This window comes from Grampus griseus, assembly GCF_964374135.1.
Source record: "Grampus griseus genome assembly, chromosome: 7".
Classification (NCBI taxonomy): domain Eukaryota; kingdom Metazoa; phylum Chordata; class Mammalia; order Artiodactyla; family Delphinidae; genus Grampus; species Grampus griseus.
The window spans coordinates 70130880-70146183 of NC_139001.1; the positions used below are offsets into that span (position 1 = coordinate 70130880).

The 15304-nt window shown below is 36.5% G+C and overlaps 1 protein-coding gene across 4 annotated transcripts in view; it reads right to left on the reverse strand.

Moving 5' to 3' along the window:
- Positions 1–15304, reverse strand: part of TANK (TRAF family member associated NFKB activator) — a 72679-nt gene that overhangs the window by 45915 nt on the left and 11460 nt on the right. For 3 of the 4 annotated variants that reach the window (XR_014296961.1, XM_082657729.1, XM_082657730.1), the window contains exon 2: positions 8083–8230. Coding sequence is in view for 2 of the 4 variants with exons in the window: in XM_082657729.1 (XP_082513855.1) it covers positions 8083–8181 (99 nt within the window). In the remaining 2 variants the exon portion in view is untranslated. Of the gene's footprint in view, positions 1–8082; positions 8231–15304 lie in introns of those variants that run through there. The other variant, XM_082657731.1, reaches the window with a different exon arrangement.

Genomic DNA, 15304 nt, shown 5'->3' on the forward strand with positions numbered 1-15304 from the left:
TTGGGATTAGGGTTGCTGGCTTCATAGAACTGAGTTAGGAAAGTGTTCCATCTTGATCAATATTTTGGAAGAGTGTGGGAAGGACTGGTGTTAATTCTTCTTTGAATGTTTGGTAGAAATCACCAGGGAAGACATTAAGTTCTGGGCTTTCTTTGTTGTAAATTTTTGGTTACTGTTTCAACCTCTTTACTAGATATAGGTCTATTCAGATTTTCTATTTCTCCATGTTCCAGTCTTGGTAGGTTGTGTGTTTCTAGGAATTTGTCGATTTTATCTAGGTTATCCAATTTGGTAGTATTGTCCCCTCTTTCATTTCTGATTTTAGTTATTTGAGTCTTCTTTTTCTTAATCAATTTGGCTAAAGATTTGTCAAGTTTGTTGATCTTTTAGAAGAACCAATTCTTGGTTTCATTGGCTTTATTAGTTTCTAGTCTCTATTTTGTTTATCATTGCTCTAATCTTCACTATTTCCTTCTTTCTGGTAGCTCTGGGTTTATTTTGTTCTTTTTTTAATTTCTTAAGGTGTAAAGTTAGGTTACCGATTTGTGATCTTTCTTCACCCTTTCAGCACGCTTTCACTGCATCCCATAAGTTTTGGTATGTTGTGCTTTCATTTTCATTTGTCTCCAAGATATTTTCTAATTTCCCTTATGATTTTTTTTCTGACCCATTGGTTATTTAAGAGTGTGTTATTTAATTTCCACATACTTGTGAATTTCTTAGTTTTCCTTCTGCCATTGATTTCTAGTTTCATTCCACTGTGATTAGAAAAGACACTTTGTATGATTTCAATCTTTTTAAATTTATGGTGCCTTTTTAATGGCTTAAAATATGGTCTTAGAGAATGTTTCATGTAAACTTGAAAAACATGTGAATTCTGCTACTGCTGGGTGGACTATTCTGTATATGTCTGCTATTTCCAATTGGTCCATGATGTTGCTCAAGTCTTCTATTTCCTTATTGATCATCTTTGTCTGGTTGTTCTATCCATTAATGGAAGTGTTGAAAGTGAGATATTGAAGCTGCCTACTGTTACTGTAGAGTCATCTATTTCTTCCCTTAAATACTATAAATGTTTGCTTCGTATATTTTTGAGTTTTGATGTTCAGTGCATATATGTTTATAACTGTCATATCTTCTTGATACCGTCCTTTTATCACTATGTAATGTCCCTCCTTTTTTTTGTAACAATTTTTGACATAAAGTCTACTTTGTCTGATATTAGTATAGCCACACTTGCTCTCTTTTGGTTACTATTTGCACGGAGTCTTTTCCCATCCTTTCATTTTCAATCTATGCATGTTTTAAAATCTAAAGTGAGTCTTATAGACAGCACATAGTGGAATCCAGTTTTTTTATCCATTATGCTAATCTATGTCTTTTGAGTAGGGTGGGACCATTTATACTTAAAGTAATTACCCACAAGGAAGTACTTACTTTTGTCATTTTGTTCTTTATTTTTTGTATGTCTTATAGCATTTTGTTCCTCATTTATTCTGCTACTGCCTTCCTCTGTATTTAGTTGGTTTTTTGTAGTGACACACTTTGATTCTCTTCTCCTTTCCTTTTGTGAATATTTTATATTTTCTTTGTGGTTATCACTGAGATTACATATAATATCCTGAAGTTATGACAATCTATCTCAAATCGACAACAACTTAACTTCAGCTGCATACAAAAACCTTATGCCTTTATAGCTCTGCCCCCCACTTTGCTATTAATGTCACAAATTTTACCTTTATATACTGTGTACCCATTAATATAGACTTAAAATTATTTTTTATACATTTGTCTTTTAAATCCTGTAGAAAATAAAAATCAGAGTTACAAACCAAAATTATAATAATACTGATTTTTATATTTGTCTATGTATTTACCTTTCCCAGAGGACTTTATATTTTTACTTGGCTTCAAGTTACTCTCTAGCACTCTTTCACTTCAACTTGGACATTCCTTAGCAGTTCTTGTAAGTCAGGTCTAGGGGTAATGAACTCCTTCCACTTTTGTGTGTCTGGGAATATTTTAATTTCTCCCTCATTTCTGAAGGACAGTTTTGCCAGATATAAAATTCTTGGTTAACAGTTTTTTTTCTTCAATACTTTAAATACATCATCCCATTGTCTTCTGGTCTGCAAGGTTTTTGCTGAGAAATCCACTGACAGCCTAATTGGGGCTCCCTTGTACATGATGAGTCACTTTCCTCCTGCTGCTTTCCAGATTCTACCTTTGTGTTTCAACAGTTTGATTATAATTTGTCTTGATGTACGACTCTTGGATTTATCCTACATGAAGTGTGTTGAGCTTCCTGGATTTGTATATCCATGTTATTCCTCAAACTTGAGAAGTTTTATTATTTATTCAAATAATCTATTTCTTCAAAAGAATTTCTCTCTTCTCCTTCTCCCTTGATGCATATATTGCTGCACTTGATAGTGTCCTATAAGTCCCTTAGGTTCTGTTAACTTTTCTTTCATTTTTCTTTTTGTACCTCAGGCTCCATTTTTTCAAATGACCTGTCTTTAAGTTCACTGATTATGTACTCTGCCTGTTCAAGTGTATTCTTGAACCCCACTAGTAAAATTTTTATTTTGTTCATATTATTGCTTTCCCGATTTCCTTTAGTTCTTTGAGTCTGGCTTCATTTAGCTCTTTGAGCATATTTACAACAGTTATTTTAAAGTCTTTGTCTATTAAGTCTGATGCATGTTTTCTTCAGGAGCTGTTTCTGGAAATTTATTTTGTTCTTTTGAAAGGGCCATGTTACTTCCCTGGTGGTCCAGTGGTTAAGAATGTGCATTTCAGCAAGCCTGGCATCTCACATTAAAATGGGAATAATTATGTTGTCTCTTGAGGATACAGATGCCTCTGTAACCCCCTCATATGAAGCTGTCTAGTGTCATATCAAACCACAGGGGTTGGGTGATGGAGTTAGATGTGGGAGAACAAAAAGATAAGTATGATCTTGCTTCATTACTGCCACTTCTGGGCCATTACTCATTTAAACTTAAGCAAAAGACCATTCACAAGGCATTCAATTATACCAGTCTCTCCTCAAAACAGTTATCTTCCAAGATACTAGTCATTTCCTCACATTCAAGAATTTTTGCTCTTCCTTTCACGACAGTCTCTCTAAATGCTCCTAAAACTACCACCATTCTAGGAGAATTGCTCTAGTCTTAGAGTTTCTTGAATTCCTCAATCTCATTCCAGCTACCCACTTTTATGACTCATTATGAAGACAGAAGATCCTAAACATTAATATTTACTCATTGACAATAACCTATCCTTTGAACTCTCACATTCTTCTACTCCCTCTATATCTGTTCTCTCACTTCATGAACACTTCAGCCATAAACCCTCTTTTTGTTCTTAGTCTGTTAGATTCCTCCTAGATTAGCTTCTTTCTGATTTTAGCTTGTATCGCAAAGCACATAATTTCAATTGCTTTAGTATGCACTTTCTGGCCACCTAACCAGAAATTCTTCTACTCTTAACTCTACAATCTCTTAATCCTGGATTTGGCCACCCACTTGTTCTACTTCTATATCAAGAAACTTGATGAAAAAATAACCAGCAAACATGGATTGACACCACCAAAAATTCATGGTGAAGGCTGGATGCAAAATTTTTCTTCTTTCTTTTCTTAACTGAAGCTTTCAAGTCTTTATTACCACTTTCAGAATATTCTAAAATCATTTCACTCAGTAGATGACCTTATCTTGTATTTCACATGAAAAAAATGGACTCTCATATGATAACCCTACTATTTTTTGTTTATTTGATTTTTTTAAATTGAATGAATTTGACATGTAACATTTTGTAAGTTTAAGGTGTACAGTGTGTTACTTTGATACATTTATATATTGTAATAGGATTGTTGTAGTCATATTTATCACATTAAATAATTATAGTACAATATTATTATCTATATTTGTCATACCGTACATTGGATCTCTAGCTTTACTACTTGTTACAAATTTAAACACCGTCAGTCTTATCTGCCCCCCTCCAATTCCTTAGTAACCACCATTTTACTCTCTGTTTTTTACAGGTTTGACTTTTTTTGGATTCCAGATATAAGTGATTCATGATAACCCTTTTAACTTCCTGCCACCTCCACCCCTTATCTGCAAACTTATTTTCACTTGCAGCTATTTCTCTCTCTTGTTCCCTCCAATTCTTAGAGGAATGGGTGTTTCTCCTCTGTTCGTAGTAAATTCCTTAACCTATTTCTGAATCTCCAGCAACCAACTGGTTTTCCTTATTTTCTCCCTCTTACCCTCCTGTCCTTCATATATTCCTTCACCCCATACATATAACTCAGAAATGTTATAAACATTCAAGGCTATGATGAAATCTGTTGTTCTACAACCTATATCTAGAAACTCCAATTCAGAACTCTACCTAGGCTTTTAGGTCCATATTTGCAACCATCCATTGGACATTTTCACCTGCATGTCCCATAGGTAACCAAACCTAATAACTAAAATCTAATTATACATCTTATTTCCCAACCCCTTAAATCTGAACCTTCTTCTCCATTCTTGGTTTCAGTTCATCAGCACCACTATTAATCCAGTCTTCTCTTCCAGATACATGGGTATCATCTTAGAATCTATGCCATCACCCTCAGAAGTGGCCTACATTCATATGCCACCTGCTTTTCATTCTATCTCCTAAATAAATCTTAGATTTATTCCCAAATTTATTCCCAATGCTTAATTTAAGTCCTCATTTTGATCGCTTGAAATGATTGCATTCATTCTTTCTTTTGTAAATTGAAGCATATGTACATATGTATTTAATATATGTATATTAATAGAAATATATATATATATTAAAATGCAACTTGATTTGCCACTTATTTTTATATTCCTGGATCTTAGACCATTGCTTAGCATCAATGTATGTTTGTTGAGTGAATTCTCTATCCTATTTATCCCCTATCCCACTGTCAGGAAGACCCTTCTAAAGCATATATTAAATCCTTCAATAAATTTTGAATGAATAAGAATACGTACAAACTACATAATCATAATCATAGAGATAGGGCTCTAATCTACCTTCACAGCTTCTTTTCCTATACTGCCCTATAGTTCCTTCTGGAGCCATAGGATCACCTTATGGTACATAAAACATACCATACATTCCTCACTTCCAAGATTTTATTATATAATATTCTCTCTCTGCTTGCAGGATCCGTCTTCCCTAATTTACCCAACTCCTCCTAATCTTAGCTAAAGGGTTGGGCTTAGTAGTGGGCTTATGACCTGATCCTTCCAGACTGAGATAGATGCCTCTTCTCTGTGCTCACATATTATCCTGTACAGATCTCTACTGTAGCACTTAGTATGCTATGGTAATAACTTGATCTTCCTTTTTTACTTATTGAAAGTTCCTTAAGGACATAAACTATATTTTATTTCAGCATTCTTAGAACCTCATTAAGGACCCAGTACACAGCAGACACTCAATAATGTTTCTTAAATAAATCAAAATATTTAGAGTTTAACATATAAGAATATATAGTATATATTTTTTCTTCCCCTGTTCTTGAGAAATGTAAAAAAATATTTCCCTTTCCCCTCTTTAAGATAATTGCTGCTGTGAGTGAAAGTTTCTTCCATGGCAGATAAGAGATTAAATTACAAAAGTTTTCAATTGCTTACCACCGGCCAGTGCAGAAAGAAGAGGAGACAGAGAAATTCCTGTGTCTGCCTTAACCCAAGAATATCTCAATATTCCTTTTCCCTAATTCTGTGTTTCCTAACTTTCCTAGAGCAAGTACAGTATTGCTGAAGTTTCTTAATGAACCTAATGGGAAAATAAGAAGAATAAAAGCTGGGAGTTTTTGTTTTGTTTTTTAAAAAGTGATTATGCCTTATACATAAACTGGAAAGGAAAAGAAATCCAAACTTCATTTCAATAATTGAGAAAGGGCTTCCCTGGTGGCGCAGTGGTTGAGAGTCTGCCTGCTGATGAAGGTAACACGGGTTCTTGCCCCGGTCTGGGAAGATCCCACATGCCGCGGAGCGGCTGGGTCTGTGAGCCATGGCTGCTGAGCCTGCGCGTCCGGAGCCTGTGCTCCGCAACGGGAGAGGCCACAACAGTGAGAGGCCCGCGTACCGCAAAAAAAAAAAAAAAATTGAGAAAGTGCCTGTCATTATCCCATCTCTGTTTCTCTTGTGCACCCCTAATGAAGACATCTAGCCCATTAAGTTTACCTATATAACTGTGAGTATTCTTTAGTAAATCAAAAGGAGAATCACAAAGAATAATGATAATTTCTGAGGAATGCAGTGAAGTATGTATAACAGCTAGTTTTATAGTAGATGTATCAAATGGAAAGGAGGAAGGGAATTGTGTAGTTCCTATATTTATGGAAGAAACTAAGAACCGCATGGCTAGCATATTTCTTAGACTTCAGAATTCCACAGGCTAGTAAATTTTTTTTTTTAATTGAGGGAACCAACATAAGATCCTCCACTTTCAACTGCCCGTGCAGGAATAATTTAACATAGCAGGCCTTAGGCTGTTTATCTTCAGAAAGGCCTATTTGCAAGGCTGGCCCTTCACAGCATCTGGGAACTTGATTTTTGAAAACGTTTAAGTGATAAGATTCTAAATGCTGTGCCAGCCTACTTAGACTGTACCATGAGATTTATGGTGAATAACTACTTTCCTTCTGAGAATCTGAAATTTTGGTTGACAGAGGGTGCCTATGTAACCAGCCCTTAAAAAAAACCCAAGCTCTTGAGTCTCAAATGGAGTTCCCCATGCCAAAACACTGCAAGTGTGTTGAGTGAATTTTTGAAGCTGGAGACGGTGCACTCTGTGTGACCTCTCACAGGAGGGAAAGAGCGTAGGAAGCCTGCACACAGATTCCTCTAGACTCCACCTGATGTCTTTTTCCATTAGTGATCTGGCTGTGTATCTTTACAATGTCTCTGTAATAAACCTTAGCTCTGAGTATGACAGTATACTAAGTCCTGTGAGTCCTTCTAGAGAATCGCAGAATGTGTGGGTGGCATTGGGGACCCCCAAAACACTAAGTAATGATATTAAACAAGCAAACAAAAAACTCTATGATCATCATTCAATGAATATATATGTTAATAAAATTTTGCTCTTTATTCTGACAGTACAGAAACATGGAAACAATATCAGAATAAAGGACAGAGTTTTAAACGGAATAAATTTAGCATTGTAAGAAGTTCATTACATTATTCTCATTTTGCTGTAGACCAGTGAAAACCTTATAATGGACAAATAACAGACATGTGCCTGGCAACTACCAGACCAAGTAATTTTTGCCTGGGTATACCTTTCTTCCAATTTACTTTCTTTTGAAACTGAAAGCACTAAACAGAAGTTTTATGTGTACAGGAGTAATTTTAAAAAGCTGAACATTCTGGTAAGTCACTAAAGATTTCACTGAAATAGTTGATTTTTAACTGTTACATTTAAAGAATGGAAGACTATTATAAATTAATAACAAATTTAGTTCCAGGATATTTTAAGATTTGTACAGTCCTCGCACCAGCCAAATAACCATGTAAAAAAAAAACACAAAAAGGGCTTCCCTGGTGGCGCAGTGGTTGAGAGTCGGCCTGCCGATGCAGGGGACACGAGTTCGTGCCCTGGTCCGGGAAGATCCCACATGCCATGGAGCGGCTGGGCCCGTGTGCCATGGCTGCTGAGCCTGCGCGTCCGGAGCCTGTGCTCCACAATGGGAGAGGCCACAACAGTGAGAGGCCCGCGTATCGAAAAAAAAAACACACAAAAATAAAACTAGCTGAGATAATAATACTTCTGACTTTCAGTTTGTCATTTTATTTAAAAATTATTTATGGAAGATAACATTCTTATCTTTCCTCAATACAATCACCTTAAAATGAATTCTTCCCACAGGTCACAATGTTTTTAAAAAAGATAACAAATAAAAATCTCAAATTTCATCCATTAATATATCACTGTGTTTTAGTTCTTCAAGGCACTTTCTAACAATATAATATTTTCCATTGCACAAGACTCAAATTCCATTTACCAGGGTAAATAACTTTCAAAACCAAAACCACATACCTTTTGCTGTAGTTCTTTTACTGCTGAATCTCTATCCATGCATGCCTGTCGAAAGGCTTCATAAGCTTTATTGAGTTGCTCGCCAATGTTTTTATCCATTCCTCTCTGTCCTGTAGCATCACTATAAATGATGGAGTAAATGACAGGTCTGGAAAATAATTGAAAAATTTAGATAGCTATTAAGTTATATAAATCTCACTTTAAAAATGTACCTCAGGGCTTCCCTGGTGGAGCAGTGGTTGAGAGTCCACCTGCCGATGCAGGGGACATGGGTTCGTGCCCCGGTCCGGGAAGATCCCACATGCCGCAGAGCGGCTGGGCCCGTGAGCCATGGCCGCTGAGCCTGCGTGTCCAGAGCCTGTGCTCCGCAAAGGGAGAGGCCACAACAGTGAGAGGCCCATGTACCGAAAAAAAAAAAAAAAATGTACCTCAAAGACAGTTCTATATGGTTTATCATGAACATTATAGCACCAAGTACTATCAAGTTTTATAAAGGCAAAAAAGCCTCATTTAAAATCCTGATCAGATATATTGTGAAACCTTAACTTCTACAATTTTTAAATATTTTTTACTAATGTTTAAGGAGCAATTAGGGTTCCAGTTCATAAAGATCCTACTTTGCACATGGTATTCTAGAAATGCAAGCTAAAAATGGAAAAATATAAAAGGCCATTTGTTATTACTCTTTATTACAGAAATGCACAACAGGATTAGCAATGTGAGAAGGGATTTCTTTTTACTAAATGGACAGTTATTCCCACTTACAAGGTAAATGCTTGCTACACTGAAATTAGAGCAAAATTAAGTAGATAAATGTTTGTGGATGGAGTTCACACTGTTGTTATCACAGAGCAATTAAAATGTGTGAAAATGCTCTTATTTTAGCACAAAATCTAGGGAGAGCTGCCGTTGGACTCTACATTAAAAAAGAAAAATCACATCCCATCAGTCCTACCCCTATGCTCTATTAGTTTGCCAACTTTTTTGCTATTTCTGAACTACAGGTGATTTACTCAGTGGAGGTAATTTATTTTTATCATCTCAACTTGCATAACATCTCTAACGACATTCCCTGACTCTGAGCAGAGGGTCATCTAATGACTGATTCTTCCTGTCAAGCTGTAAAAACCACACCACAGAGCCTTTCTCTTAATCCTCTGAAAGCCAGAGTAGACAAAGTTCTCTATCAGTCATAGGGGATTTTGGGGGTACCAAATTATTTCACTCCCTTATGATTAGAAATCCTTCATAACCGTCTCTAACCTTTTATAACACCTTTATTTTATTGTCAGGTATACATGCTTTAAAAAACTTTCAGTATTTTACATTAAGATGTTCATATAACATAAACTCACCATTCTAAAGTATACACTTTTGTGGTTTTCAGTATATTCACAATGTTGTGTAACCATCACCAATATCTAATCACAGAACATTTTTATCACCTCAGAAAGAAAGCCTGTACCTATCAGCAGTTAGTCCCAATTCACATCTCCCCTCTATCCCCTGACAACCACTAATCTACTTTCTGACTCTATGGATTTGCCTACTTTGGACGTTTGGAGTCATAAAATACATGGCCTTTGTCTCTGGCTTTTTTCATGTAGCATAAAATTTCCAACCTTTATCCATGTTGTAGCATGTAACAGTACTTCATTGCTTTTTATGTCTGAATAATATTTCATTTTATGAATATACTACATTTTGTTTATTCATTTCTCAGTTAATGGACATTTGGGTTGTTTCCACTTTTTGGTTATTTTGAATAAAGCTACAATTTGTGTATACATATCTGTGTGAACATATGTTTTTAATCTCTTAGATATGTGCTTGGGAGCAGAATTCCTGGGTCAGATAACAATTATGTTTAACTTTTTGAGGAACTGCCACAAAAGTTCCAGACGTTTCCACAGAAGCTGTACCATTTTATATTTCCACTAGCAACGTACAAGAGTTCCAATTTCTCCACATCTTCACCAATAATTGTTGTCCATTTTAAAATTATATGCTAGGATCCTAGTGGGTATGAAGTGATACCTCATCACAGTTTTGATGTTGAGCATCTTTACAGTGCTTATTGGCCATTTGTATATCTTCTTTGGAGAAATCTCTAGTCAAGTCCTTTGCCCACTTTTCATATATACATACATATATATATAATTTGTAATATTTTCTCCCATTCTATAGATTATCTTTTCATTTCTTTGATAGTGCCCTTTGACGAAGTTTTTAGTTTGATGAAGTCCAATTTATCTATTTTTTTTTGTTCTTGTGCTTTTCATATCATATCTAAGAAACCACTGCCTAACCCAAGATTACATGGATTTTCACCTGCATTTCCTTTTAGAAATTTTATAATTTTAGCTTTTACATTTAGATCTTTGATCCATATTGAGTTAATTTGTATAATATGGTATGAGGTAGGGCTCCACATTCATTCCTCTGCATGTGGCTAGCCAGTTGTCCTGGTATCATTTGTTGAAAAGGCTTTTCTTTTCCCACTGAATGCCCTTGGCAGCCTTGTTGAAAATCAGTTTACCATAAATCACAATGCCCTTTTAAATACCTAGGTAATATTTCAATCCCATCAGCCAGTCTTTCATTTTTTTTTAAAATTTATTTATTTATTTATCCATTTTTGGCTGTGTTGGGTCTTCGTTTCTGCGTGAGGGCTTTCTCTAGTTGTGGCAAGCGGAGGCCACCCTTCATCGCGGTGCACGGGCCTCTCACTATCGTGGCCTCTCCTGCTGCGGAGCACAGGCTCCAGACGCGCAGGCTCAGCAGCTGTGGCCCACGGGCCCAGCTGCCCCGTGGCATGTAGGATCCTCCCAGACCAGGGCTCGAACCCGCGTCCCCCGCACCGGCAGGCGGACTCTCAACCACTGCGCCACCAGGGAAGCCCAGTCTTTCATTTTAAGATACTAAATACACTCCTAAGTTATTTTCTAGGCTTGATAAAAACAATTTCAAGGATTTTATTATGGGGATTACAGTGTCTTTACCTTGTGAAGCAATGAAAGAATGATATATTTTTTAGGCACTCCACTTGAAATTTGTTTTTACTGCTACTTCTGATAGATGGAAAAGATGAAATACTGTTAGGATAATTAACATTGCCAGGATCTCTGACATACCGTAGACACTACGGAAACATGAGTAATCAGCATGAACACAAAGCATCACTTCGAGTATTTATTTAGATATTATCATTCAAAAAATTGATTTAGGGTGGCTTAAAAAAAACACAAGATTAAAAATAAGTATATAAGCAGGAAAAGAAAAATAAGGGTAGGTAGCTAAAGGGACTATAGTATACTGTAATATGCTCATGCAGAAATTAGATGATTTAAGTAGCTAAGTGGCTAGGTTGTCTATCACTGTCTTAATAAGCTGCAGATGTCATAACAAATTGTCAATGTAAACCACACCTATATTTATCTGGGACAAACAAGAGGCTTGAATTGGGAACCCATCTAGTTTCTTGTTTTGTTCTATCACTGGCTGACCCTGTGAGCTTAGTTCAGGGCCACTAAATCTTTTGGGACTCAAGTTTCTACCTCTTCAAAACAAAAAGAGATGTCTGGATTTAATTTCTAAGAAACTTCTTTGTTCTACGGTTCTTGAGTCTGTGAATCTAAAAATGCATGTCTGTTCCATCAAGAAGGTGCATTCTTGCTTTTAAAAATGTAAATACAGTACTAAAAACAGCTGCATCATATGCAAGTAAATCATGTGCAGCCTTCATTTCAGTTCCTTGAATTAGATCACACAAATGTCACTAGGAAGAGTTACTGAGTAAATTCCACATGGATGCATCCGATTTCCTGAAATAAGAATGTATGCTGGGGAGATATGATTCAGGTCAATACAACTAAATAAATGATGCATTTAATTCCTTTCTCACAACAAAGAAGAAAATTGGATGTTAGATCAGTGACACTGACCAGAGAAAAAGGAAACAGTCTCTGGGACGCAGTTAATTAAATTGGACAGATTTCAAATATTAACACTCTGAACTTTAAAGCCACTTGTTCCTCTATTTTTTAAAGCATTTGTTAAGTGTAAAATTAATTTCACAATTTAAGAGGCAGTCACAATTCAATTACATTTTGGTATGTCTTCTGCAAAACTTGCCAGGCTCCAGGGAAATGGTTTTATTTACAATAAACATGCTCAAACTCAAATCAAATGGCCACTCTCATCCCCTAAACCCAGGAGGTCCAAGCTAGAGCCAGCTCTGCCTTGGAAACATTCTTCTAGTTATGGCTTCACTCTTTTAAATGTATTTTAAGGGAAGCCTTCCGTGGTAATTTCTTTATTTCTGGGTTTGGTTTACTAGTTTCCTCATACCACACAAGGAAAAACTTAACTCACTGATGCCCAAGACAGTATAGCTGGGTGGGCAGAATACAAAGCATCCCACCCCCAGGGTAATCCTGGCTTCAGGATAGTCCTGTCACACCTACCTCTATTCCTCTGACAGAAGTCCCTTTTTTCCTTTGGGTTGTTCCTGTAAGATGGAAAATGGAGGGTGGCAAGTTCCTATTCTGCCTCCCAGGTCCAGCATGTGCTTGCACAGGAAGAAGTACTAAGAAAATCCCTGGGCATCAGGCTGCTTCCTCTTTCATTGATCCTTGGTTCATAACGAAACTGTTCTAGGATAGGAGAATCAGCCTGCATGAGGGCCAATAATTTTATTTTCCCTTGGTAAAATTTCCCAGCTCCAACAAAGCTGTGTCAACTTACTAGGGCCAAACTTTGATTTCAATAAAATATATACCATTATGATTCAATTAAATTAGAAAAACTGAAGTAGTTGTTTGCTTAATACATGTAAGGCACTATGTGGGATGCAGCAAGGGGCTTTAGGGATAGTGCCACCTTAATGTTGTGTTCCTTTTACAAAGTTTTTCACCAGCTCTTCATTTCCTGTTACTCGTATTCCAATCTGACTGATAAGGCTCAGAGGAGTTAAATGACCTGCATACAGCTACAAAGCTATAAGCAAGTGACTGGGACTAAATCTTTGAAACTCTTAGTTCAGCTGCAAAGTATTCTCCTAAAATGCCATGATGGATATTTCATTCCATAAAACATTTACTGAGTGCCAACAAAAAACAAAGCCTGGGCTGGCCGCCACTGATGTAGTGAAAACAAAACAGACATGAAACCTATCCTGACGACGGCACCATTAGCTGTAACTTAAAGAATATATATGAGTACCTGGAGATATTTAAAGGCTAGAGTTTGGAAAGGAAAGTGCTCACATCAATTTACAAGGTTTAGGAAAGGCTTTGAGAGGTAGATGGCATTTGACTTGGGTTTTGAATTATGGGTAGGAATGACCTCACCCATTCCTTTTATTTGACTGTCAAATAGCAGTCATCCTTTCTAAAACAGGTTCCTGACAATTATAAAGATGTTTTTTTTGTGCTAGATAATATCCATTCTTCACTAAAACAGCCCAGGATTACACACATTTCTTATGCATTGTTCAGTTTGAATTTCCAGATCAGGACAACTCTGCAAACCTGAGACAATTCTTAAGTATAACAATTATGGTTACTTATAGAAGTGATTAATTAGGCTAGTCCTTGTCCATGATGCTTGAAAAGAAGCAAGGGTAGTAATGGAATACAGGACAAGTCCTATATCTGCTCTGGACCTCGATTTTCCTTGCTTTTAAAGTGAAGGGGTTACAAGACAATCTCCTTCAACTTTATGACTAGACAGCATTTCTAAACAAATACAGAGTATAGAAGCTTTTGCTTGGCAAATATAGTGATTTTTCCTCATAAATGATATCATAGATTTAAAAGTTACAAGCCAGTTGATATGGTAATTCATTTAAAGATAATGAGAAGTATGGAATAAAGTTATGTGGGATGTCCTAGAAGAGACATGATACTGTGAAAATATGTGATATGAAAATACATGATGTAACACTGTGAAAATTAATGACTTTCTTTATTTCATAACAATTATATAGTCCCTCCTAACACTTTACTAGGTAGAATGAAAAAAAAGTACAGGCTTTGAATTCAGATCTCAGATCTGCAGTTTTCTAGCCATTTACTTAGCTTTTCTGAGCATTAGTTTTCTTATACATAGTTTGTAGGTTTATTGTGAAGACTGAGATCATATATGAAGCAATATCTGTTAACTGTTCCTCAATATCCATTCTCTCCTCTTCTAGTATTCCTGATTTTTAGCTGATGTGGTCATGTGACTGTGTTCTGGTCATCGGCAAGTAAGTATAACTTCCAAGACAAGCTCTCTTCTTTTTCCCTTTCCCAGTTGGATGGAATATTGTGGTTAGTCACCCGAAACACTGTGGTGAGGGCAACACTTCCAGGATGGTGGAACAAGGAGATGTGGAACAACAAGAATGACAGGTCCTTGACACTGTGGAACTGCCAGATCAGCTCTGGACATCTTATACTTTGAATTGTAATACGTGAGAGAAATAAAATATCTGTCTTATTTGTTTAAGCCAGTGTCTTTGGGGGTCTCTTAAGAGAGGAGCTGAGCTGTATCCTAACTGGTACAATATTCAAGACTGGTTCAGTGCTGAACACACAGTAGGTTCTCCTTTTTCCATGGGAAAGAGACAAACTCATAGTCTTTGCCTTATAAGCTCTAATTAGAGCTTATAATTTAGTAAGGCAGAAACACATGGAAATGATTAACCATATTAACAGATCAATTATAAATGTGTAAAAATGTGTAAGCGTATCTTGATAGGTATCTGGGAAACATAGGTAGAAGCATTTGTAGGAACTGACCCAAAGGCTCATTCAAGATTTGTACATTTCATTGTATTTAAGTTTTATCTCAAAAGAAGAAGAAAAGAAAGAACTGTTAAATAAAGAGTATGAGCAGGAAAAAGGCTCAATAGAAAGAACAGTTAACATGAGAGGAACTGTGGAAGGCTTCACAGAGGATCTGACGCTTATACTGGGACCTGAAATATGAGAAGGATTTCAACAAGTAGAGAATGAGAGGGGAAAGAACATTCACTCTGAAGGAGCTGAGGCTCTGAGAAATCACTAGTATAGTGCATTTAGGGACTGGTGGTGAGTATTGTATTTATGAAAGTAAGGTGTATGTACAGACAGGATGGAGAGGTCAGGGTGCTAAGACAGGTGCATAGTCAGGGCCACCATGTGTGATTGTGCTGCACTGAAAGATCCCTATAGGTACCGTTCATGTAGACCATAAT